General features: G+C 62.8%; 2 protein-coding genes across 10 annotated transcripts in view; both read right to left on the reverse strand.

Annotated features, from left to right (window-relative positions):
• The window catches only part of ZNF385C (zinc finger protein 385C), a 75,959-nt gene that overhangs the window by 13,644 nt on the left and 38,670 nt on the right, over nt 1-23,645 (reverse strand). The window contains exon 1 of one of the 7 annotated variants that reach the window (XM_074892067.1): nt 21,128-21,179. The exons of the other annotated variants lie outside the window; for them this stretch is intronic. Within the exon in view, the coding sequence (XP_074748168.1) occupies nt 21,128-21,137 (10 nt within the window). The 5' untranslated portion in view covers nt 21,138-21,179. Of the gene's footprint in view, nt 1-21,127; nt 21,180-23,645 lie in introns of those variants that run through there. 7 annotated transcript variants of the gene reach the window in all.
• Nucleotides 5,114-12,873, reverse strand: C22H17orf113 (chromosome 22 C17orf113 homolog). Of its 3 annotated transcripts, none has more exons than XM_074892026.1 (3): nt 12,453-12,873; nt 8,771-9,299; nt 5,114-7,339 (listed from the first exon to the last, which is right to left on the reverse strand). In XM_074892026.1, the coding sequence occupies exons 1-3, from the start codon at nt 12,467-12,469 to the stop codon at nt 5,807-5,809; spliced, it is 2,079 nt and encodes a 692-aa protein (XP_074748127.1). In that variant the 5' UTR covers nt 12,470-12,873; the 3' UTR covers nt 5,114-5,806. The 3 variants fall into 3 exon arrangements, with proteins under 3 accessions (XP_074748127.1, XP_074748128.1, XP_074748129.1); XM_074892027.1 differs by having other exon boundaries at nt 8,771-9,399; XM_074892028.1 differs by having other exon boundaries at nt 8,771-9,674.

Here is a 23,645-nt window from a genome sequence, read left to right on the forward strand (position 1 = left end):
GTGGGCTCCGGACCCTCCTCAGCGAAAGGTCCCAGCCCAGGGTGGCCCCGGGCACCCCGCGGCCCTTCGGGCTCAAAACCAGTGTCCCGGTTCAAAGCCGAGTGCAGCGTCCTCGCGTCCTCGCATCGACATGTGCAGGAGTTTGCTCTGAACCCTCCAAAAGGCGTCAAAACCTCCCGCGGAGAAACAGCCCCTTCCCCGGGCTCTCCCACGGGGGCTCCTCCTTACCGGGGCCAGTGGTTTTTTGTTTGTGGCAGCAGCTGAAGGAGCTCCCCGGCCCCAAGCACCCCCGTGAGCGCCGGGTGGGGGGCAGAGGGCTGAGCAGCCCCTGCCACAGCTTTGCAAAGGTGTTGAATTTTGGGTGCCCCCGGGGCCCTCCAAGCCACGTGGGTGCCCCAGCTCTGCCCCTCCACGTGTATTTTGGGTGAAACCCCCCAGGAACGAGCTCCCCTCCCAACCTGTCCGCTCCCCAGCCAGGCACTGCCGCCTGCCTTGCATCATCCCCCGCAGACTAACCACGAGCTGCAGCGTGTGATATAAAAATAGCCTGGAGTTATTAATAATTTTCTGTTTGAAAAGAAAACACCCCTGGGAAGGAGGGGAGGCCGAACGCTCCAGCCCGTTCCCTGTCCCAGCTGTTTTCCACTCGGACTCCCCTGTCCCCCCGCTGGGAAAACATCCCCTGACCCACGGAGGGCCCGGGCTGGGCTCCTGCGCCCGCGCACAGCTCCGAGTGCGAGAAGGGGGGAAAGTTAAAAAAAACAAATGAAGGAATAATATACAATAAATAAGAAAAGGTTTTGAAATGGTGGGAGCCAGAAGAGTCTGTGAGAGATGGATGTGCCAGAGCCCATCTGCATCTCGCAGCTTCATGCCTTCTCCCTCCTGCAGCCGCCTCAGCAGCCCCATCCCTCCGCCTGGACAAGGCCAATGTTCCTTTTATTCTTTTGATTTCTGGGTTTTCAGCAAAAAGGTGGTTGCGGAGCCGGGCTGGCCCAGCACGGCACTACCCCAGCCCACGGCCCCGTGCCAGAGGCAGCAGCAGTCCCTCGCGGGGGGACAGAGCGGCCAGTGCCCGGGGGGGGGCGGGTGCTCCCGCAGCAGACCACCGACTGGGACCCCCCGTCACTGGGGCCGCCCTGGGACAGCGCCAAGGCCCTCGCCCCCCTCCAGCCCCCCCCTGCACCCCGACACCGGCGGCACAGGATGAGGACCCCGGTCTGGCAGTGGGGGGGGTTCTGCTCTCCCGCTGCACTTTGCTTTTTGCTCCCCACCCGACCCTCTGCTGGCAGAAACCAGGAGCTGAGATACAAATCTGAAATTCAAAGTTTGAAGGATTTTCTGAATTTGAGCAGTGAGCGCTCGCTGCGCGGGCCCTGCGGGCAGCAACGACCTCTTTCTGGGCGAGCGCACACGGGCAGCTCTTCAGCGGCACCGGAGCCATCCCTGAGTCAGGCCTGACTCGGGGGAAAAATTACATTTTGCTTCATCAGGCGTGCATTGATCGAGTTAATTCCAGAGTCGCCCAGAAGGGAAATCTGGGAAACTGTTTAAAAATAAATAAATAAAATTATAGCAACAGCGATGAGGGAGGGAGCAAAAGCAAGCAGAAATGGGTGAACAATGCATAATTAACCTTCTGAGGCGTGAAACAGTATTTCTGCATCAAATCATCCGATACGGCAGGGCCAGCACCCGGGGAGCGGCCCCCGGAGACCCCCCAGCCCGCACGTGCAGCCGCGGCCCTGCGGAGCGCAGCCGTCGCAGCAAAGGCACTCGGGGCTGCACTGCCAGGGCTTCCACTTGCCTTTGTCGGGATGGTTTGCACTGACTGCACTGGCCTCAAAAAAACCATATCTATATGTACGTATATATAATATTTACCACTGGGAGGAACAAGAGGGGGTGAAGCCTGCGCCCCCACCATCAGTAACCAAACGAGGGGAGGTTGCAGCTCAGCCAACGCCGCTGCACCGGCGCAACGCGGCTGCTGCTGCCCGGCCCCGTGGCCGAGGGGTTCCCTTCCCGGGGCGCAGCTCCCTCCCGGGCGGGCGTGTGGCCCGGGGGTGCTGGGGGACACGCGGGCTCCCGGGGACGGCCACGGCCCGCGGCAGGTGCTGCCCACCGACACAGTACGGATGCGATGTGCCAAGCTGCTCTGGCACGTCCTTGAGCCCAAATCTGCAGATGAAACGTGTTTCTGGGCTGGGTCTGCAGTCTGGGGGGGAACAGGCGTGAGGAGAGAGCCCAGAAACCCCAACCGAGACGGGACCCCGTGGAGGGGACAGGCCCCAGCACCAGCGGCGCTCCCCGGCGAGGAGCGAGCGGCCCCAACACCCCGCAGCACCCCACCCGCACACGGGGCACCCCACGATGCTCCCGGGGCACTTCCCAAGGTCACGGGGCCACACTGCGGGTCCTGCCTTACCTTTGCTGCAAGCCAGATTCCGGCAGCAGCTGCAGGCTGTATTTTTAGGTGTTAATTAGACACTCAATTAAGGAGATTTGCATTGGGGAGAGCGGCAGGGCCCCAGGTCTGTATAGAATGACACGACCTTGCCCACGATGACTGGCACGGCCTCAGCGGGGTGGGCTCTGCTGGTGAAGGGCATCCCTGGATGCTCAGCCCGCAGCTCCGGAGTGGGGCCGTCCTCTGCCACGGCGCTGCCCTTGTCTGTGACCCCATTTTGGCAGAGGAGCCCCCACCCCCCCAGCAATCCCCACTGCCCCGGCACTGCGGGTCCCGCCGGGCTGGGACGCGCTTGCGGCTCCACGGAGCATTTTGCAGGGCTGGTGCGGGAAGGGGAGCGCAGGAGCCCCCGGCACGAGCGCCTGCTGCAGCCTGGGGGGGCCCCTTCGCCCCCCCAGCCCCGCAGGGAGGGTGCACGGATGTTCTTAACTGAGCATCCAGGCCTGACCGAAAGACGCCGAATCACCCGGCATCAGCGCTGCGGTGCTGCGCATCCTCTGCCTGCGGCTCAGCCCGGAGCCACCAGCACAGCGTCCTCCCAGCCCAGCTCCTGTCCCGCAGGCGCGCGACTCTCGGAGGGGTCCCTGGGAATTTAAAGATGTGTCTCAGGCCTCTGTTTCACCAAGCCCACCCGGGACCGTGCCCAGCCATGTCCCCAGCCCGTCCCCACCACCTCTTTGCTCCGTGCCGCGCACAGCGACCACAATACCCATCGGCAGCGGGTTCTCCCTCAGGTCCCCCCGCCAGGCAGATCAGAGCAACTGTTGTGCTCTAACGCTACGTCTGTGTGAACCTCCAGGAAACACCTTTGAAAGCGGCAGGGACAACGCTGTGGGTTTTCATACTGACACGAGAATCTGCCAAGGACCCGTCTCCGCAGACGCCGGCTGCCTCGCAAGAGCATCTGGCGCAGAGTCTGCACAGGACAGATGGAGACGGGAGCTGTTTATTCGCACGGAGGCAGTCTGGCTCCCTCCCATTTGGTAGGTGTTCTCAGCAAATCTTGGTGGCGTCTCAGATTCCTTACCCAGGGCTTTAAAGCTTTTGTCTCTGGCCAAGCATCGGCTGAATTCACTCCAGTTCCTTCCAGGAGAGTCTCTGGGAAACGCGTGTGTGCTCCCAACGGCCAAAGGCCACCGGCAGAGCAACACTGGACCACGGCCGCAGCACCGGAGCAGCCCCAGCGCCGCTCGGGGTCCGCACCAGTAACGCACAGATTGCACCGCGCTGGGCTCCCAGAGCAACCGGCCCCAGCAAACCCGACCCGATGGCAGCGCAGCAGATCCGGGCGGCAGTGACGCGGTGGGGACACTCCGGGCCCCGGCAGCCCCCGCGGCAGGACCAGCCCCGGCCAAGCGCAGCCCCTCCATCCCGCCCGGCACCAGCGGAGCCCCCCGGGAAGGAAGGGCCAAGGCCCCCCGTGTCTGGGGGCCGCAGAGCTGGCAATTCCCAGCCTCCCTGGGAACGTGGGGACGGTGTCAGCACCACCCTGCTAAATCCTCATCTTTCCAGCTTTCGACAGCCACAGCCGCCACCTCCGCACGCGCCGTTTGGACAGAACGCGGCCGGCAGCGAAGCCCAGCTCGCAGGACAAGGGCACAGCGAGAACCCCCAACCCGAGTGGGGGGTGATCGTGAGTGAGCAGCCTTCACCCAAACACACATGCCACCACACCAGCGTCGCCGCCATTCGGATCAGCCGGAAGGACACACGGACTCTGGGCCGACAGCGGTCACCCACCGCCACCCCCGAGGTCAGAAATCCAGCTTTCCCTGCCACCACCACGGACACAGGGCAGAGCACCAGGCACGGACACCGCAGGCACCCCCCAACACCCCGTCTGCACGTCCGACACGGGACCCGGTGCCCACTGGGTCGGGCAAGTGGCCAACCGCCCCTCAGAGCAATGGGCTGCGACCCCTCGGGCCATCCAGGCTGCTCACCAGGGCTGGGGCGGGCGAGGGGCAGGGAGGTGGGGGGCAGCGAGCCCGAGCCCCTCCCGGCCTTTCCGTCTTGCTGCAGCACAAGTCCCAGCCGGAGGCAACCGCACGGGACCAATGGGGACCGCCAGGGTCATGGACACGGGGGTCAAATCCTGCTGGACACAGACCCTGCACCTGCGGGACGGCGTCAACTTACCCAGGGACGGAGCGGAGCCGAATCCCGCGGCAGGACCCGGCGCTCAGCATCGAACCCACGTGACGCTTCAGGCTGCTGCGTTGGCTTTATCGCGGATCAAAGCCAGTCAGAAGAGTCGTCCGACCCCCCGCGACAGGACGGGCGAGAGCGTCCCTCCGGGTTAAGAGCAGAGAAGCCCCGTGACAGCGGCTGTGCCGGGCAGCACCTCTGCCGGCTCCCGACGGCTTCGCTCGCTTCTCAGTAAAGGGAATGTTTGAAAGGAAAAACACAAGCTAAAGAACTCAGGTTTGTCCCAAAAGTAGGTGTTAAAAGACTCTTTCTTTGGTTGCAAGATACAGAGAGCTCAGAGTGCAAAGGGAACGTAGGTACGTGATGCCATTTGGAAAAGACCAGGAATTTGCTATTTATTATTTTTGGACCCCGGCTTATAATTTATTCTGTCATTGCAAAAAAAGTCCTTTTAGATATCTTTGTACTTTAAACACTAGGAAAATTAAGATAGACCTTTTTAATATATATATATTTATATATATACCTTTTTATATATACACATACACATATATACACAATGATGCATTTAAAAGTTACTATTTCCTTGGTGATTACAATACCATTCTCAAAATCTCTTGCTCTTGAAATGATCATGACTTGATGCCACTGCTAAAAATATTTTGTGCTGTGCGCAAGGAATACCAACAAGACACCGCCAGGCATTTCGGGGTTTGCCACAGAGCTAGAAAGATGTGCTGCCTTTTCTGCATTCATTCTCGAGGCTCCAAAACAACAGAAATTGGATATTTTTGCGGAGTATTAAGTGAAAGCTGCTGGGTATCATTGTGCAAAGGCCATGTGACATTTGAGCTCAAGAGAAGATTTGCCTTCATCTCCCTGAAACAAAATAACAAACCCTGGAAAAAAACCTCATCCAGTTTGGGATTTCAGGTGGCCCCGAGATTTTAAATTCTGGCCAATTCAGATGGATGTTGGGGGGATGAGGGAGGGGTGGTCATGGGACCGGCGTGGCTTTGTGAAGGATCCTGTTTCCTCTTCCCAGCACGGAGCAGGTCACCACCCACCGGTGGCCACGTGGCCCCAGCGGTGACCAGCGATGGGGAAAGGCGGCATCGAGCCGGCGCTTGGGGCTGCCCGCAGGACCCGGCTCCCTGCCCGCAGGGCTCTGCCTTCGCCGCCTGCCGCTCACTTCACCTGCGCCATGATGAAGCCGGACTCCTTCATGCTCTCGTAGTACTCAATGGCCAACGCAAAGTCAAACTCATTGATGGCCGGCCCATCGATGGCGATCTTCATGAGGTCGGAGAGCCCCTCGTCCTTCGCACGGCGCGACCGGCCACGCTTCAGCAGCTCCCGGCCCCGGCTGATCTTCTCGGCAAGGACCGAGCCCAGTGGCAAGGCCAGGGCGATGGCCGCGAGGACGGCGAAGTCCGGGAAGAGCTCGTGCATCTCGGAGTTGCTGTAGACCAGCTTGACGCAGAGGTCCTTGAAGGAGAGCTGGCTGAGGCTGAAGACGATCCGCTTGAAGAGGGGGAAATCGCTCAGGGCCCTCTCGCTCACCACCACCCGGGAGTACGCCTGCAGGAGGAAATTGAGCTCACTCACCCCGTAGCTGCCGATGTCCTCCAAAGATTGAGGGTAGCACTTGGGATTGAAGATGGCCGAGAAGGAGCTGATGGCCTCCAGGACACTGCTGGGGAACCTGTCCAGCAGGTTGCCCCGCACACTCTCCAGGTAGCTCTCCTTCAGGCGCTCAAAGTGCTTCAGGTGCACCTTGGAGCAGTTGGCCAGCTCAACGCCCTTGTAGTAGAGGCGGCTCTCGCCCTCCCGGTCGTCCCGTGGGTGCTCGTTCATCTCGTTGAGGAACTCCTGGAGGTTCTGGCCGCTGGCGCTCTTCTGGGCCTGCAGGGTGGTGGCCGTGGTGGAGACGATGGGCTTCAGGATGGAGAGGTCGAAGTCCTCGATCTGGAAGAAGCGGCTGAGTTTCTGGAAGATGGGGAGGACGTCCAGGAGGATTTTGGTGAAGGCCACAAACTGGAACTTCTTGAGCTCTTCGCAGAGGCCATGGGCCACGGGCGACCGCTCCGCCTCGCTCTCCAGCAGCAGCACCAGCGTGGGCCACGAGGAATCGATGGCTTCCACAGCTGGGAAAATAGAAGTCCAGTGGATGGCTCTGGGGCTCCCCAGGTCTATCTCACAGAGGTCCAGGACGCTCCGCAGCTCCTGCAGGCCGTTGCTTTCCCCCCTGAAGCTGGAGTAGAGCCGGTACACGGCGTCCACGGTGGTCTCGTATTTCTGGAGGTACTCGATGCTGACGATGCCCTGGGCCGGCAGCAGGGAGCTCCCGTGGGACAGGCAGTGCATCTCCGTGAGGAGCGGGCAGAGGGAGGTCAGCGCCGTCCCCACCCCGCTCAGCCGCTCGGCCACCAGCGAGGCGCTGTCGGCGCTGAGCCAGGTGATCTTCATGGTGGGGATGCCGAAGGAGCGCATCACCTCGCCCACCTTGCCCGCCACCGTGGAGGCCTCCCCGGCGGGCAGCTCGAAGCTCCCCAGGAAGGTGGCGGAGGTCTGCCCGTTGCAGGGCGAGACGGTGGTGGTGAACATGGCGAGGCTGCGGTGCTCCAGGACGTCCACCGTCTCATCCACCACCAGCCCCACGAACGGCGAAGCTTTTATCCTGTGCCTGTCCTCGTTGTGCAGGACTTTGGCGATCGCTGCCTGAGCCGGTTGCAGGAGTCGCGCAGGGCAGGCGGGGAGGGAAAGAGAAACACAAGTGAACTTCCGAAGCAGGCGGGAGACACACAGCACCCAGCGCAAAGCGAGCGGCAGGGCTCCTGCCCTCGGGGCTCCCCAAAGCGGCACAAGGTCCCGAGCCGGAGAAAAGCCCTTAAACAAGTTGTATATGCGAGGACATATACAAGCTGGAAATCACCTTCTTTTCTTCTAATCTCCTGCCTCCTCCTGCGCCCCGCCTGCAGCCCAGCCACCAGGCGAAGCTGCAGAGAGTGGGGGGGTCCCTGCCCTGAGCTGCGACCTCCCCATCACCGAGACCCTGCCTGTGCCGGGAGCGAGGCGAGACACCGACCACCCGCCGCCTCGGTTCAAACTTCAGCAGTTACATTCGTGCTTTACAAGCCCAGCACGGGTAGGAGCAGCAGGAAAACTCTGCAGCACCTTTTCCTTCTTTACTTGTTTTTCCCCAATTCAGGCAAATGCCCCAGTTTGAAAGGAAAACTTCCTCGGTGTGTGTGAACACTCCAAGTAGCACTTCAGGCTGAGAAATCTAATTAGTGGTTTTAGTCTATCTGCAGCAAAATAAGGCTCTTTAGAGATCTAAAAAGCATGGCAAATGGCCAAGACTCACTAAAAATTTAATTTGATTTTAACAGGCATGAAGCATTTGTAAAATTAAGAAAATCCTTTCTAAACTCTCCGGCTACTTGATCTTTCTGATCACTCAGTTTAGGGCAAAAGAGGAAAAACCCACAGTGCTCGTGTGCTAATTGAACTCCTGAGCTTTCATCGCTCGAGCAGCCTGGTGGGCTCCGGCGGCAGAGGATGCTCCTGGGCTCCCCGCCTGTCTGGAAACACGCGTCTGGCCACCAGCCTGGCCACCAGCCCGACGCTCCTTTGATGGAGCCGATCGCCTTCTCCTGGCGGGTCAAATCAGGGAATGAACCACGGAAGTGCCACGTTGATGTTTAACGTGGAGGAACTGTCAGGACAGGAGCATCGCTGGCTCCACCGGCTCCCCATGGGACTAGGGCACGTCCTGGAGCAGCCGGGTTTTGGGGGCCGGGCTGGTGGTCCCAAACACACCGCGACGTGCCCTGGTGCCATGGGGCGTGTTCGCCCGTCCGAGGGCGGGAGTGGAGCTCTGCCCGTGCTCTGCCCATCAGCAAACGCTGGCGCAGAGGCTGCCGGTGCTCCTGGGCGGCCAACGGCCCCAGCCCCGGCTCTGCCTGCGAGTCAGGGGCAGCAGCTCCCTGCCCACCCGCCGCCGTGGCACCCGGCTCGGGCCCCGCCGGGCTCCGGTTGCCAGCAGGACCCAGAGATCCTCGCTGCAGGGATGACCGGCCCCGGTGAGGCTGAGCACACCCCTTCCCCCCCGGCAACGCGGGCGCAGAGCCCCCGGCCTGGCCTACCCACCTGCATCTCGCGGACGCTGCCGGGGTGGTAGTACTCGCTGTGCTCGGAGGCCAGCAGCGCCTGGCACAGGTTGAACTTCTGGAAGTCAAGCAGGGAGGAGCACTTCTCGGCCGGGATCTCCTCCTTCGCCATCCAGTAGACGGTGGTGAGGACGGCCACCTTCGCCGGGTTCACCTCCACCTTGATGACCGAGCGCAGCTCCGGGTGGCCGTGGACGCGCGTCTCGAACGCCAGCTGCTCCCGGTTCACGGCCAGCGCCTGGCGGTGCGCACCCGAGGTGACGTGCCGCAGCAGGGCGTGGCGCTGGAAGTTGTCCGTGCCCACGGTAAAGGCGTTCTCCGCTTTACCGTGCTTGTTCTTCACCAGCGCCTGCCGACACTCTATGCAAAACATGAGTTTCCTCTCATAGTCAAACTCCAGCCAGGTAAATTCTTCCTTCCAGTGCTCATTGAAATAGCGCTTACACTTTTTATTGGAATTGGAAGTTTCCCCAGCTGGCTTTTTCCCTGGAGGCACCATATTGCTGTGGCTGGGAAATCAAACACTACGGTTGAACTGAAACGTGCCTTGGAGGAGCAGCCTCTACATTTAATTTAGTAAGAAGGTCTATTACAACTCTCCTGGTCCGACTGGAGATGAAAGAGACACAAGGGAAAGGGATTAGGGCCCTGCAAACCTCAGCCTGCGCTCAGCGTTATTCTCGGCTGCTAACGAAGAGCTGCGGTGACACGGCGGCGGCGGCAGCCCCGGCCCCGCGCGGGGGGATCCCACCGAGCGCCTCGCTGGAGTCACCGGCAGCTCCGGAGGTCAGCAGTGGGACCGGCACACGCGCAGGGTCTGTCCTCGTGATCCCAGGGACACCCAAACGCGCCTCCCATCACACCAGAGCTCCGTGCTGCGGCTGCTGCTGGGAAGGTAGGGAAGGTTCAGCGCTGGCTTTGGACCAAACGTCTCAAAACAAGCGTTCAGCCCCACGAGGATCCGCACCCGCTGGCGACCCGGAGCTGAGCGGGGATGACTTGGAGGGCAGCTCAGAAACACGTGCTCGCACGCACACGTGGTTCCATTCCTCCCTCGCTCATCTATCCCCGGACACCGCCAAAGCTGCGCTGCGTCCCAAGGCGGCGGGGCCGAGCTCTGCCGGCAGCGCCCCAGCCCAGCACCCTCCCAGGGCCGGCTGGGGCGCAGGACCCGCTCCAGCCAGGGCTCCCCGGTGTCTACTGGAGCCCGAGGCTGCAAAGCACTCACGCAGGCACGTGTTTAGACCAGGCAGCTGAAGTATTTAAGCACCCACTCAACTCCCTCCCTATACTTGAGCCCCGCTCAGTCCGAAATCTTCCCTGAGCTGGACTGAAAAACCAAACTGAGCCTTGTAAAAGTGGGGGGAGGAGGAACCCAGCGCAGGGTGGGGAAGGGGGGGAACCAAAACGCAAAGGGAAAAGGAAAGAAAACGGAGATTCAGCAGCAGCACAAGCGAGGGAATATCGTCAGTCAGTGCAACTTGCTGAGAGGTTTTTCAAAAGAACAAACCCCCAAGCACCAGAGCCGTTATCACAGCGCTCAGGAGGAGCCTCGTGATTTAGGTGTTAGAGCAACACCCCGAGTCCCAGCGCTGCAGACACCTGCTCCCGGGGAGCAGGGGTTCCCCTCGGGGTGCCCTGGGTGATGCTGGCGGGGTGATGGGGGAGCTGCCGTCACCCAGCCACCCCCCCAGGGCCGGGGAACATCCTTTAGTGGCAGTGGGAGGGGAAGGGGTGACCATCCTCAGCCCTGCGCTTTCCCGGGGTGCCCAGGAGCAGCCGCCCGTCCTCACTCGCCACCTTGCTGGTCCCTCCAGGTCCAGCCCGAGCCGTGAGTCTTCCCCCAGCTCTGGCGGCTTCTTCTGGCTGTGCCTGGCTTTCCCGGGACGCCTCCTCCCGTCCTGAAGGACGGTGACGTGCCAAAGCCTCCTGCCACGCCGGACGGGAGCAGCACTCCTGCACCACGGAAACCAGAGAAACCTGGTGAAAAAGCATCAGAGGCCACGAAACGCCTCTCCGTCCTGAGAGCAAACACGCCAGCCCCGGGCAGGAGCCGGCAGAGGAGGCGGCAGCACCGGCATCGCCCAGCCCAGCCGCAGCCCGCGGGCCGGCCAGGCCCCAGGCACCTCACCCCGCAGAGCCGGGCGCTGCGGACCCTCGGCGCGGTGCCGAGCCTTGGGGCCTGGGTTTCCCATTGCTGCCCTCCGGGTGCGTCACGGCCCCGGTGCCCTGAGCAGCCCCGGCCCCCGGCCCTCAGCCCGTGGGCGACGTGAGAGCGTCACCCTCCTGCTCCCAGCCTGGAGCCCTCACCCCGTGTGCTTCCGGCAAAGCGGGAGCTGGGAGCCAGCTCTGCCAGGGCAGGGACACCAGAGCAGCCAGCCCAGGTCAGAGCAGGGCTTTGCTAGTCCCGAACTCGACTCTAACCACAGTCAGCATCAAATGCTTCCAAGGAAGCAGAGAGAAACCCCAGGACACAGCCCCACGGGGAGTTTCTTCCCGCCCGCAGGGAGCACAAAGCTTTCAAGGTTTGCAGCGGGCGCGCGGATCCCCTCCGCATCTTCCTCTTCGCCTGTTTAACGTGGTTTGATTCACTTCCCAGAGCCGGGCCTCCCGCCTGGGCCCACACCTCGGCTCGGGGCAGCCGAGGGCACCCAGGGAACGATTCCCGGAGCCAAGGCGTCCCGACAAAGCTGCAGCCGCTTCCTCAGGCCAGTCCAAGAGCCGCACCGCAGCGGCCGAGCGCCAGCCAGAGCCGTGTCTCCTCAGAAGCACGTTAATTAGGAAACAGTGACGGACTTGCCACGTGAGAGTCAAAGCCCAGACCTGTCTTGTTGAACGTTTCCTCTGCAGTTGCCAGCACCCGTCAGACGCTCCCCGGGGACGCAGGCTCTGCCAGCGTTGGGATCGTGCCGTGTCCCGGTGAGGCTCGGGGCTCGCCCCCGAAGCGGGGATGGCTCTGTCACCTTCCACAGCCTCGCTGACAGTTCATGGTCCCAGCCTGCCCCGGTCCCACCGCCCCGACCCCCGCGCCGGGCAGGCGTCGAGCTCAGTGTGCCCTGGCTGTGGCTGGGACGGTGCCCGGCCCCAGGGGGCAGTTTCCTTCATTCCCTCCCTGTCACCGACCCCATTTGCTCCCAAACCCGTCCCCACCTACACAGAGCCCCCAGTGCTCGCTCCAGCACAAACTGCTACCTTGGAAAGGGAAAAAAAAAAAAAGCAGCAATTAGTGTCTGGGGCACACGGGGCTGGGGAGAGCTGGGGCTGGAGCTGAGCACCGCAGCACCACGTCCCGCAGCGCCGGCACCAGCCCCGGGCACCCTGCGCCGCCGCCGTGCGGGTCGCTCCCTGGCCATGGGGAAAAGCAGCGCCGCGTTCCCCCGGGGACCCGGCAGCGTGCAGGGAGTGGGGTGACACTGCGGTACCCCACCAGCCTGCGGCTCCCCCCAGCTGGGGCAGGGGCGCCGTGCGGGGGGAAGTTTGGGCAGGATCGGGATTTACTTGCAAGAGGATGAGCGGCTGCTCCGGCCCTCACGCTCAGGGGCATCAGCCCTGGCTGCTGTCACCTAACGCCCGCCCGGGTGCGGAGAGCAGAGCAGGATGTGACCCCAGCACCCAGCCCTGCGTGCCCGACCCGCACGCCCGCCCTCCCCCTACATACGTACCATTGAAAGGCTGCCATAAGCTTTGGGGTGAGGGGGCTTGCAAACTTCCCAGATTTTGGTTTTTAAATAGGAAAGAAAAAAATAAAAAAAAATCTAATTAAAAAACCAAACCCAGCCAAACAATGCAAAGCCAAAAAAAAAAAAAAAAAAAAATAAAGCTTGCCGGGAGGCAGGGAGCAGCAGCAACCCCCCGCCCCGGCAGCCCCGCTCAGCACATGGGGGCCGGTGCCCGCCGGCTGCCGCGGCCCCGAGCGCGGCGGCTGCGGGAACAAAGCCTGCGGCTGCCGCCCTGCGCTCACGGGAGCGTGGGAGCAGCCATCTTGCTGCGAGGACTGTCTGGCTCCGCGGATGCTCCCGGCAGCCAACGGCGGCAGTGGCCACTAGCGGTGGCCAGGAACGGGGAAGGCCGCGTGGCCATGGCCACCGGGCCGGTGGGGATGGTGGACACGGTGGTTGGGCGATGGCCTCCAGTCCCTGGGGAAGGGGAGCACGTGGAGCTGCGCCCCCGTGCACGCTGCTTCCCCCCCCCCGGACACCTTCCCCCAAGATACAAGGAGGGCCAAAGGGATGGGCATGGGGCACGCGGCTTGTGGCCCCCCAGGACCCCCAGGTCCCTCGGCCGAGGGCTGAGGGCGCAGCAGGACGAGCAGTAAAAGCATTTGCATCCAGCCAGGGCTGCCCCCCAGCCCTGCCCCCAGGCCCCCAGCTGTGGCAGATCCAGGTCCGAGCCCCTCAGCCGACGCAGCGGCGGGACGGGGACCGAGCTCCCGTTCCAGCCCCGTTTCACTGCACTCCCGGGCCGCAGCTGCGGGACTGGCGCTGGGTCTGGCCCCAGCACCCACCGCCTCCTGCTGGGGCTCCCTAAAGGCTCCACTCATGCCAAAAAAACGGCTTTTAGCATTAAAAGCAGCTGAAATCAAGAGCCCCCCCAACTTCTTCCAAAAATAGAATTTTACGCCAACTTTGCTTTCCCCCAAACAAGGTTCCTGAGGATGCAAAAATCCCAAAGAGCACCGGTGTCTCGCAGGAGCCCCCGAGGGGGACACCCCGCCCGTTCCCCAGCCCCCCGCACGGCCGCGGGGCCCCGGAGGATGCTCCCGGCTCCAAGGCAAAGTCAGGCCTTGGCGAGGGCCTGGGCCCCGCGGTACGTGCCTGGATTAGGGGCAGCATTGTACCTGGCTCCGCACGGGAGGGGACGGCGGCCCCCCAGTGAATCCCCCTCCTTAGGCTCCTCCATATGTCCCGGGGCAAGAGGCTCTTCCTGCTCTCGGGACATTCCTGCCCGGCCACCTCAGCCCAGGGTTAATGCTAACAGGAGCCGGGTGAAACCAGAGACGGGGCTCCAGGGGTGAAAATATGCACTATTTATTCTTGTGCTAATGCCAGCGAGAAAAGAGGACTGAGCCTTTTTAATCAGTTTTCAGGCAGGAGGCTGCCGCATCGCACCGCCCGGTTCCAGCATCCGGAGCGGGATCGCAGAGGTCAGCGGTCCCGGGGGGCGGCTGGGGACAACCCCCTTTCCCACGGCCCCGGCAGCGCTTGGCCCCCGCCGAGCCCCGGCACCGGGATCCACCGGCAGGACCCGGGGGGGCTCCAGCCGGGAACGCTCTTGTTTTTCCCCCCATTCCCAAAGGCAGCGGCCGGGTCCGACCCCGCCGGGGCGGGTGCCCCAACGCGGAGCAGAGGGACGGGGAGCGCCCGGGGGCCCCCCGCAGAGTCCGGGAAAACAGGTGGATTTGGCAAAAGCCCCCAGTGCCCCCCCGCTGCTTCCACCAGCACCAGATACAAATGGAGCCACTTGCAATAGCAGGAGCCGAAGGGAACCAGGCAGGGAAAATCTGCAGCGGGGAAACAAAACCGTGTCAGGGGAGGAACAACCGGGACCAGGCAGGAACCCAAAACCCCGCTGGGAAAACCAGCCGAGGCAGCACGTGGCTCCGCAGCGGGCTCCAATCTGGGCGAGATGGGAGACGGGGCAGGTCGGTGCCCCGCGGGGCGTTTCGCTGACAGACACGGGGACAAGGCGCCTGTCACCCACTGAGGGGGGTCCCCTGAGACGCGGGGGCGTAGCTGGGGCGCAGCGGCCCAGGCGCGGGGCCGCCCTTCCTGATGCCAACCCGGGGCGGCCTGGTGGGAGCGAGGGGGGGACAGGGACAGACACAGGGACACATGCCAGGGGCCGAGCAGAGAGCGCGGGTGCCTGCCGAGGCACACTGAGCCTGGGGGGAGATGGCTGGGAAAGCGGGGTGTGCTGGGCGAACCCCGCGGGCTCCGGGGTAAGGGGAGGCTCTGCCTGCTCCGTGCCAGGGGCACGGCTGAACCCGCTGGTCTCTTCTGCCCTGTGTGCCTCTGCCTGGGGTCCTGCGGGGGGGCGGCTACAGGAAACAGCTGAAATCCCTCCTGTGAAATAGTCTTTCAATTGCCTTTTTGGGTTTTTTTCCTCCATAAATTCACATTTCTGCTGGAAGCCTCTGGCTTCAAGGTGGATGCAAGGTCGGGATGAAGGATGCCCCCGACCCTGACGGGCAGCCCTGCCCTTGTGTCCCTGCAGGACAGCAGAGCTCCTTCCTAAAGGAACCGAAATGGAAATATTTCTGTTTGCTCCTCTGCAGCGGCAGTCTCGCTTTGATTCGATCATCGCTATTTTTCTCCCCGGTGACGTGCCCAGAGCGCTCGGCGGGCAGGTGCCCTGCCTGCACGAGCACATTCATCATCCGCGTGGCACGAGGGCGGCCGCTGCCCGATGAGCCACAGTTTCCATTTGAGCCCCGGTGCCTTCGACAGCCGAACCAAACCTCAGCGCCCCGCCGGGATGCAGGGGGCCAGAGCCCGGCCCCCCCCCCAGCACTTCAGCCCCACACCTGGGAGCTGCGTCTCCCTGGGGGTTTTTCACTGCATCTGTAAGAGGCTGAGCACAAGAGACTGAAAACCCAGCCGTATTACCCCAAAAGACATGAAATCCCTGAGCATGTTGATGAGATTTTGTTTTCCTTCTCCGCTTTAAGCCAGTCTCGGTCTCCAAGACCCTTTTCCAGCCGGGGAGTGGAGCTGCTGGTGCCCCCAGAGCTGCTCACCCCGGAGAGCCCCGTCCCCTCGCAGCCCCCCGGCTCCACCAGCCGCCCCCCTCCGCTCCCCACCCGTCGCACGGGGATGAGGGGAGCCCCTTCCCCGCTGCCCGAGGGGCTCGGAAGGTGCTGGCTCTGCACGGGGAGGATCCTGGGGGGAGAGAAGGCCCCCGCTGCCCTGCGGGTCCCCACTCCCCCCCCACCCAAAGCCCCGACTGCGCCAGGGCCCAGAGCCAGGCGGGGGCCGGGAGCAGCAGGGGCACATGGGGGAGGGATGCGCGGGAGAACGGAGGGGAGGACAGACAGGAGGATGCCCAGGAGCCCCCCCAGCCCCACGGCCTTGCCCCCAGCCCCACGGCGCAGCATCCCTCACACCCGCAGGTGCCGACAGCTCAATTTAATCTCTGCTGTGCACGGCGGAGGGAGGCGGGTGCGAGGAGCCGCTGCCTCGTGTAGGAGAGAGTCGTCCCTCTGCGAGGGAGACAGCGCTCGGCACGGCGTCAGCTCAGACAAATTAAAAATACTTCTGCAGCCCCCCCCGGGGCTGTTGCCTGGCCAGGCAGATCTGGCAGGGCTGCCTCCTCCGGCAGGATCTGCTGTTTCGCAGCATCGCTGTGAAGAGACCGGAGTGTCGCGGGCAGAAGCGGCTGCCTCTGCTCAGGGACGGGGATGGGGCACACACTGGGGGACCCCGATATTTCCCTGCCGTGTCCCAGCTCTCCTGCACATCTCCAGGGTGCTCGGGGGCTCCTCGTCTGCCGGGGGGGCCCCTCCAGCACCGCTGGGGGCACAGGGGCTCTGGCTGAGGCACACTCAGGTCCTTCCAGAGGGTCCTGGGTGGGCAGCGGGGCATGGAGAGAGGACCGTGGGGTGCTGCTGGAGGAGGAAGCCCCCCCCACGCTGCTGACACGGCCCCCCCCCGCCCCCCAGCCACTACCAGCTTGCAGGACGCTGCCTCACGCCTCCTTCCACTGCACAGCCTTGTCACAACCTTTCGCTGCGTGACTTGAGCTGGCAGGGAACAAGCCTTGAAATAAACTCAGATGACATCCCTGCAAACTCCGGGGCACAGCCACACACAGGATTATTTGTCTGGGCTGGGGAGGGGGGGCAGTGCTCATCCCTCCCCCACCAGCGACCCTGGCTCGGGGCTAACGCTCCTCCGATCAGAGACGCTGCCCGTTCGCTCTCCCCCACGCAGCAGCCGCGAAGGGCAAAGCCCTTGTGTGGAGGAGCAAGGGCAGGGCAGAGCCAAGGCGATCGCCCACCCTGGGCTCCCTCCCAGCGACGCACCTCGGCGGCACCCAGCACCCCGGGAGCTGCCGGGAGCGATAACCCTGCACAGCTGATAAATAAATGATTCCTGAGGAGCAGAGCTGGACACAGACCTTGCTCAAGCTGCTTTTCCTCCCCACGTCCACAAGCACCGAGCCACCTCCCCTTGGATTTAAATTCCCAACTCCCCCCGTGCGTCAGCTAATTATCTGAAAATAGGCATTTAGCAATCTCCGCCTCGCAGAGCCCCCGACCAGCTCAGCATCCCCCGTGCCGTGGCCAGTGTCCCCCGCACCGGGGCCACCACAGCCTGGCCGAGACCTGGCTGATCTCCACGACAGGCACCGAGGAGCTGGGGAAGGAGCTGGGGAAGGAGCTGGGGAAGGAGCTGGGGAAGGAGCTGGTCTAATCCTGACCCGGGGGGGCGGCAGAAAGGCAGCAGCCAGCATTAACCACTGATCCAGGCCCCGCGCCCCAAAGCCCTGCCCGCCCCTCCCCATCATCGCCTTCTCCCCTAGGGTGGTGGGGGGAGAGGTCAGGGTCCTTCCGAAACACGGAGAGCTCAGCGGGGAGACCGGAGCCGTAGATTAGTTCTGCCTTTATTCTGGGCATCGTTTAAATCATAAAAATTACAGCCGAGTCCAATTTATTACAGCCACGGAACAACTGACAGAAATGAAAAGGGAAAAAAGATACTCAAATTGATCCTCTCTCACCATTCCAGTGAAATAACCAATTTGGAACAAATTAAGGGGCTCCCGTCTGTACCAGCCTTTTGAATTGCCTCTAAACCAACACACATTTTTCATGGCGCAGCATTTCCTCCATTAGCAGTGAAAATTAATGATTTCTATTATTGAAGCACCTCAAGGCTGGTGCCTCCCTCGCACAGCCAGGGCTGGGCTGGCCCTTCCCCAGGGCACCGAGCCCCGGGAGAGCAGAGCCATGAGGAGACAGACGGGCTCAGAGAGGACAAGTGACATGACCGGGGCCACCTGGCAGGTCGGTGGCAGAGCCAGGCTCCGGGCCAGTGGCCGTCCCCATCCCAGATGGGCTGGAGCGATGCACACAGACCACCGTGGTGAGGCCCAAACCGGCCAAACCACTGTGTGTGACGGCGTGACGGCTGTCCCTGACCCCCCCCAGCAGTGAAACCACGTGGGCTTCAGCCAGCCCCTCCCAGCTTTGCTCTCAGGGGGCTGAAAGGGGAATCGCCCCCTTGCAGGGGGTTCCACCAGCTCAGACTTCAGGGGTGCAAGTCCCAGGGCACTGAGAGGACTCTCAAACCCTAATCCACTTACATATCCCCCCCAGGTTTTATAAAGGTCAAAGCCCCTTTCCCCCCCCATGTGCTTTCTGCTCACAGCGTTATTTTTGGGGACCCCCCCGCACAGTTGCGCTGGCAGCTGCTGAAGCACGGAACTGCCCCCCACGGCTGCCCTGGGGCCAGGCTGGTCATACCCAGGGTTTGGAGGATGACACGCATCTGTCATTATTTTTTAATTAGATTTTTATTTCCTACCGCTAGTATTTCACTGTAATTTCCGCCACTCCTACCCAGGCCACGCTAATATAATCACTTCAGAGAAGAGTGGGAACAGGCAGCCTCCTCGCGCTGCCGACCCGCTCAGAAAAGGGACAGAAAAGCAACCTGTGAAATCCCAGCCCCTGCGGCCATGCCCAGCTCTGGGCCACCGGGCGGGGGCCGGCACTGACCATCAAAGCCTCGGCCCCAGCAGCTGCTGGGAGCATCCTCGCTGCAGAAACTTCAAAAAAGTTCACATTTGCTCAAAATACTTGTCAGCAACTCATTATTCCAGCAAGGTGAGGTAGAATTAAAAACAGTCTAAAAGAATTTGTGAATTATACCCTTGGCTTGATGCTGGAAACGCAGTGATATTTTCTAGCCCACATCATACTGGAGGTCAAGATTAGATGACAGCTTGGTCTAAAAATACTCCGAAGAGGAGGCTGAGGCTGTCGGAGGAGCCTGGAGCCTCCAGTGCCCCCCCGGGGTGTTGCTTGTGGTTGAAACCAGGGGCCAGATGTTTTCCCCAGGACACTTCTTGGAGCAAGCCCCTGGCAACAAAAACAACTGCTGCAATTATAGGGAAATTCACCCAAAACCACCTCAGGGAAAGCTCAGTCCCACCATCTGATGAAGGAGCCCCAGAGCCAAACCCAGCATCTGAGCGGGGACAGGCTCCCTTCTCCGTTAGCCCCGACAGCGACAGGGGGGACAAGAAGCCTCATTAAGCAGCCAATTAACAACAGCAAACTGCCAGCAGCGTCGGACCCCCGGTCCCACCCTGCGTCGCCCACCGCGGGTTTGCGCTGTGGCACGGGGTGAAGACGGGTCACTCCGAGCTCCCCCTTTTTTTCAAAGAAATGTTTAAAACAGAGCGGGGGGGGGGGACACGTTTCGCCGTGGCGGGGAGCAGCCGCCGCACACGCACCTCACGATCACACGCTTCTGCGCCCGGAGCACCACGGCCCCGCGTCCCCCGCCCCGGCACAGAGATGCCAGCGAGGCCCCAGCACCGCGGGTTCAAAAGCGAAGTGTTAGTGGCTTTACAACATTTCCTACATATTTGAGGGCAGAAGGCTAAAAGCAAGCTTTGGGGTGGGGGCATTTGGGTTGGGTTTTTTTTAAGCCTGCTTTGCCCGACAAGTATTCCAGATAAATATCCCGAGTAGCGTTACACGTTCCAGAGATACAGGAAAAGGCAGCTCGTGGAGAAAAGACTGTTCCAAACTATTAGAAAAATTAAAGTGATCCCCAGGAGGCAGCCGAGGCTGCGTTACACCTCGGAGGAGCCCGCTCAGACGTGCCGGTGCACGAAGAGCCGCCGTGCCCCGGCCTGGCCGCCCTCCGCAGCCACAGGCACCGACAGGCACGTGCCAGCGGCCCACGGGCAGAGGAAGAGGAGCGCAGGGAGGCACCGAGACACGCACACGCTCCCACGGACATGCACAGCACACGCGTGTGTCCGTGCACGGGGAGCGCCAGCACCGCTGCCCGCAGGAGCCCTTCGCAGGCAGAGGCCGGGGGCGACACTCCTTCCCCAGCAGCCTGCCGCAAAGTTAATACCGGTACTAACAAAACCGACGAAATCATCAGTCCCGAATCCGCACGTGAAACGGGCCCGAGAGCAGCGTTACGCTCCATTTGCCGCCGCAGCTCCGCTCCACCCGCCCGAGGCAGCAGCAAACCCCCCCAGCCTGTCCCTGCCTTTTCAGCAAAGGCGCTGCTGGTCGCTCGCCCCCCCCCCCCCCGCCCCCCCGACTCATTTCACACAAAAAGCATCAAACGTTTGTGTCAGGGGCGCAGCAGAAACGCAAGTTGGAGCTGACCCCCAAACGAAGAGCAAGGGCAGAATAAAGCCGTGTCAGCGCACGACCTTTTTCTTCCTCTTTTTGCAGCCCTGGGAAAAATCAATAAGATGCAGTGAGTCAAACTCAGCTTGAATCCCGTAAGTAATTAGGATTAGCGGGCTGGGAGCCGGAGCAGCAGCGGCTGCGGGTGTGCTGGGCTGGGAGGGACCATTCTGGGGGTGCACGGGGCACAGCCCGGTGATGCCAGCGGGAAGAGCTGCTCTTTAACGGGCTTGCGGGCAGCAGGGAGAGGTAATGGCCTGATTTGCTTGGAAAGAAGCAAATCTCACGAGGGCAATTCAACGTGCTGAAGCCCTGATGGGAGCAGGATGGGACCCCACAGGTGAATCAGTATTTGTGTTTGATGCTGAGTCCGTTACCAGCCCCCCGCTCCCCAGCCCGGACTCTCCAGCACCGCGGATTTCTCGAGCCCTTTCCCGGCAGGAAATGACCCACCGCAATTCTTCACTCTGAAGAGTTGAGGCTGTGGTCAAAATTGCAAAGGGAAGAAGAGACACCCCCTCGCCACAACCTCAGCAGAGCTACCCAGAAAACGAGGAACAATTCGATAGATCGCTTTTTTCTTTCAAGAACAACTCGTACCTTGATTTATTTCCATTTTCTCAAGCTCAAGCAACTTGGCAAAAGCCGCTGCCCGCAGGAACGCTCGAGTCGGGTCCGTGCGGGCAGGAGCATCCCCGGGAGCCCCCCGGACCCCCCCGGACCCCGTCCCACCGCCCCCGCCGCGCCAGCCGAGCCCCAGAGCCCTGCTCGCTGCCGGGGGCTCGGTGGGAGGCTCCTGCCGACCCCCCCGCGCCCAGCCCGGGCAGCGAAGCTCCGCCGGCGGCGTTCCCGAGGACTGGGGGGGGAGATGGGGGGGCAGGGATGGGGGTGCGATGGGGCTGAGCAGCCCCCGGCCTGCTGCTCCCGCGGCGGGGGGGGAAGTTGCGTTTCACCCACCTAGAAGCATTTTGGATGCGGCTGCCTCGGCTCGGCGCTGCTGGTGCCTCCCGCTCGCCCGGCTGGGCTGCGGGCAGGGGCGGGCAGGGGCGGGCAGGGCAGGCAGGGGCGGGCAGGGGCGGGCAGGGCGGGCTCGCAGCCCCCGCTCAGCCGCGCCCCCCCCCCCTAATTAACAGCTCCGTGCCGCCGGGCGGTGCGAGCCCCTCGACCCCCCCCCCGGCCCCGCGGGGGGGAAAAGCCTCCGGAGGTGCCGGTAATGGGGAGCCGGGGGGAGCCCCCCCCGATCGCTCCGCGCCGGGGCTGCCGGAGCAAAGAAACTTGGAGGGGGAGGAGGGACCCCACAACCGGCTTCGGCTGCACCCCGAGTGCCCAGGACCCCCCTCGGAGAGAGCTGGTTTAGGGGGGTCGGGCAGGCACCCTGCACCGCGCCGGGTCTGCACCGCGGGGTTCGCTCAGGGGGAACCGAAACCCGGCGGGGGGTCTCAGGGCCCCCGAACCCCCTGTCGTGGGCAGGGCTGCCCGCAGGCGCTGGTGGGGTGTGGGGTGAACCGGCCACCCCCCCGAACTGTGGGACACCCCTCCCCAGCCACCAGCGTGGCCCCCGCTTTTCGGGGTTCACGATCGAGACACGGGCACTTGCCCAGGAGCAGCAGCACGAACTCACCCCCCCTCCTCCGGCACCCAGGCGAGGGAGCCCCGAGCCCCCTGGCCAGCCCCAGAGCACCCAGTGGGTGCCGGACAACCCGCAGCCCCCCGGGGAAAGGGGCAGCAGGGGCTACGCTGCCCGGTAGCCACACGTCCCTGCTCAGTGGCCACGTGTCCCTGCCCGGCTCAGCCCCAGCCTCGAGCACTGGAAACACGCAGGGTCTGATCCAGCCGCAGCGTCGCCACGTGGGGTGACACGGGGGGATGTGGGCAGCCTGCCCCGGGTGGGGGACTCCCCCCAGCCCCCCGTGACTGGGGCTTTGCAGCACCCCTGGAGCCCCGGCTGTGTTGCCCTCCCCGGCACTTTTGTTGGCAAAGGTTGGGGCGGTGGAACTCCCTGACGGCGGCACCTTCTCTGTGCTGAATTTTTGGCCTCCAGAGCTGGAGGTTCACGACTTGATTGCGTGGTGCCTTTTAGAGAGGGAAACGATGAAAAACCTGCTTGTGAAAAGAGGAAACAACCATCTTCCCCCCCCCCCTCCAAAAGGGAGACGAGAACAGGGAGGGATTTAAACACTTCCCTCGAGTCCAACAATTCAGAGTCGGGCAGGAACCCCTCTCCTTCAGCCACGAGCAGAGCAAAGATGTAAACCACGAGATGCCCAATTCCCTTCCCAGGCGCTGCAGCTGGACCAGGCACTTTCAGGCTAAATTCTCGCATTTTGGTGCTCTGACCAAAGCCGTCAGAGGCAGCCGGTGGGTTCTTCCCCAGCACCCACCTGGGCTCGGCTGGCACCGGGCAAGGCCCCGGGCAGGGCCAGTGCACCGGGCTCACGTACCCCCGCGCAGGGTATCTGCTTTCGGGGTCGTTAGCAGCAGCAGTAAGTTTAGCCCCGGCACTCGCTAATCTGGGATTGACAGCTGGGCCCGCGCCGCCTGTTACCAGCCTCCCGGCCGGCTATTTAAACCTGGTATTAATTTGTTTAATGTCATCAGCAGTTTGGTGTTACTGCCAGAAGTGTCAAGCGGAGGGGAGCGTGGAGGTGTAAGGAGGGTGGAGGTGTAAGGAGGTGTAAAGACTGGGGGGGGCTGACAACCATCCGGGGGCTGTTCTCCTTATCCCCAGGGCGACCACGAGCCACAGGCAAGTTTGGCATCTCCCGACCTCCAGCCCCACTGGCAAGGCCCGGCCAGAGCGACGTACAGCCCTGAACCCCCACACTCCACCCTCCGCCCCCCCTCACCCACGGCCCTGAGCAGCCCCTCGAGTTCCGCACAGCGATTTCATCGATAAACGCCGAGTTTGGCCCCGCCGGGCGGGCAGGTCCTGGCTGGCACCACCGAGCTGGCGTGACATGGAGGGGTGGGGGCGAGGAACGGCAGCGTGGGACGGCGCGTTTTATGGCCGAGGCTTTGAGGCCAGCTGGAGCAGAGGCTAATTGCAGGTGCTGATTACAGACCCCTGCCATTAACGCCTCCTGCCCTCCCCTGCCCGGCCGCGGCGGATCGCTGGAATTCCCCAGCGGCGCAGCGTGGGTCCGGCCGCTGCATAACTTGCTATATTTGTACGTGGACCCCGGTGCTGGCACACGGCAGCAGCACAAACCCTCCCACTGGGCCCAGTCGCGTGTCACCCTCCCGGGGCATCGCCAGCCGCCCCGCACCCCCGGGAGCAAAGCCCGCGGCCGCTTCTTCCCACCACGTCCTCTGTGCACGGAGCTGCTGCTGCCGAGTGTCCTCACCGGAGCCGCGACGAGCACCGGGGCCGTGACAACCGGCTTCCCCATCCCCGCGTAACCCCGTGGGTGGCACTCAGAAAAAATCAAAGCCAACGGGCATCGCTGCATCAGACGCTGCCCCCCCCGCCGCGGGC

Source organism: Strix uralensis, chromosome 22 (assembly GCF_047716275.1).
Source record: "Strix uralensis isolate ZFMK-TIS-50842 chromosome 22, bStrUra1, whole genome shotgun sequence".
Lineage (NCBI taxonomy): Eukaryota > Metazoa > Chordata > Aves > Strigiformes > Strigidae > Strix > Strix uralensis.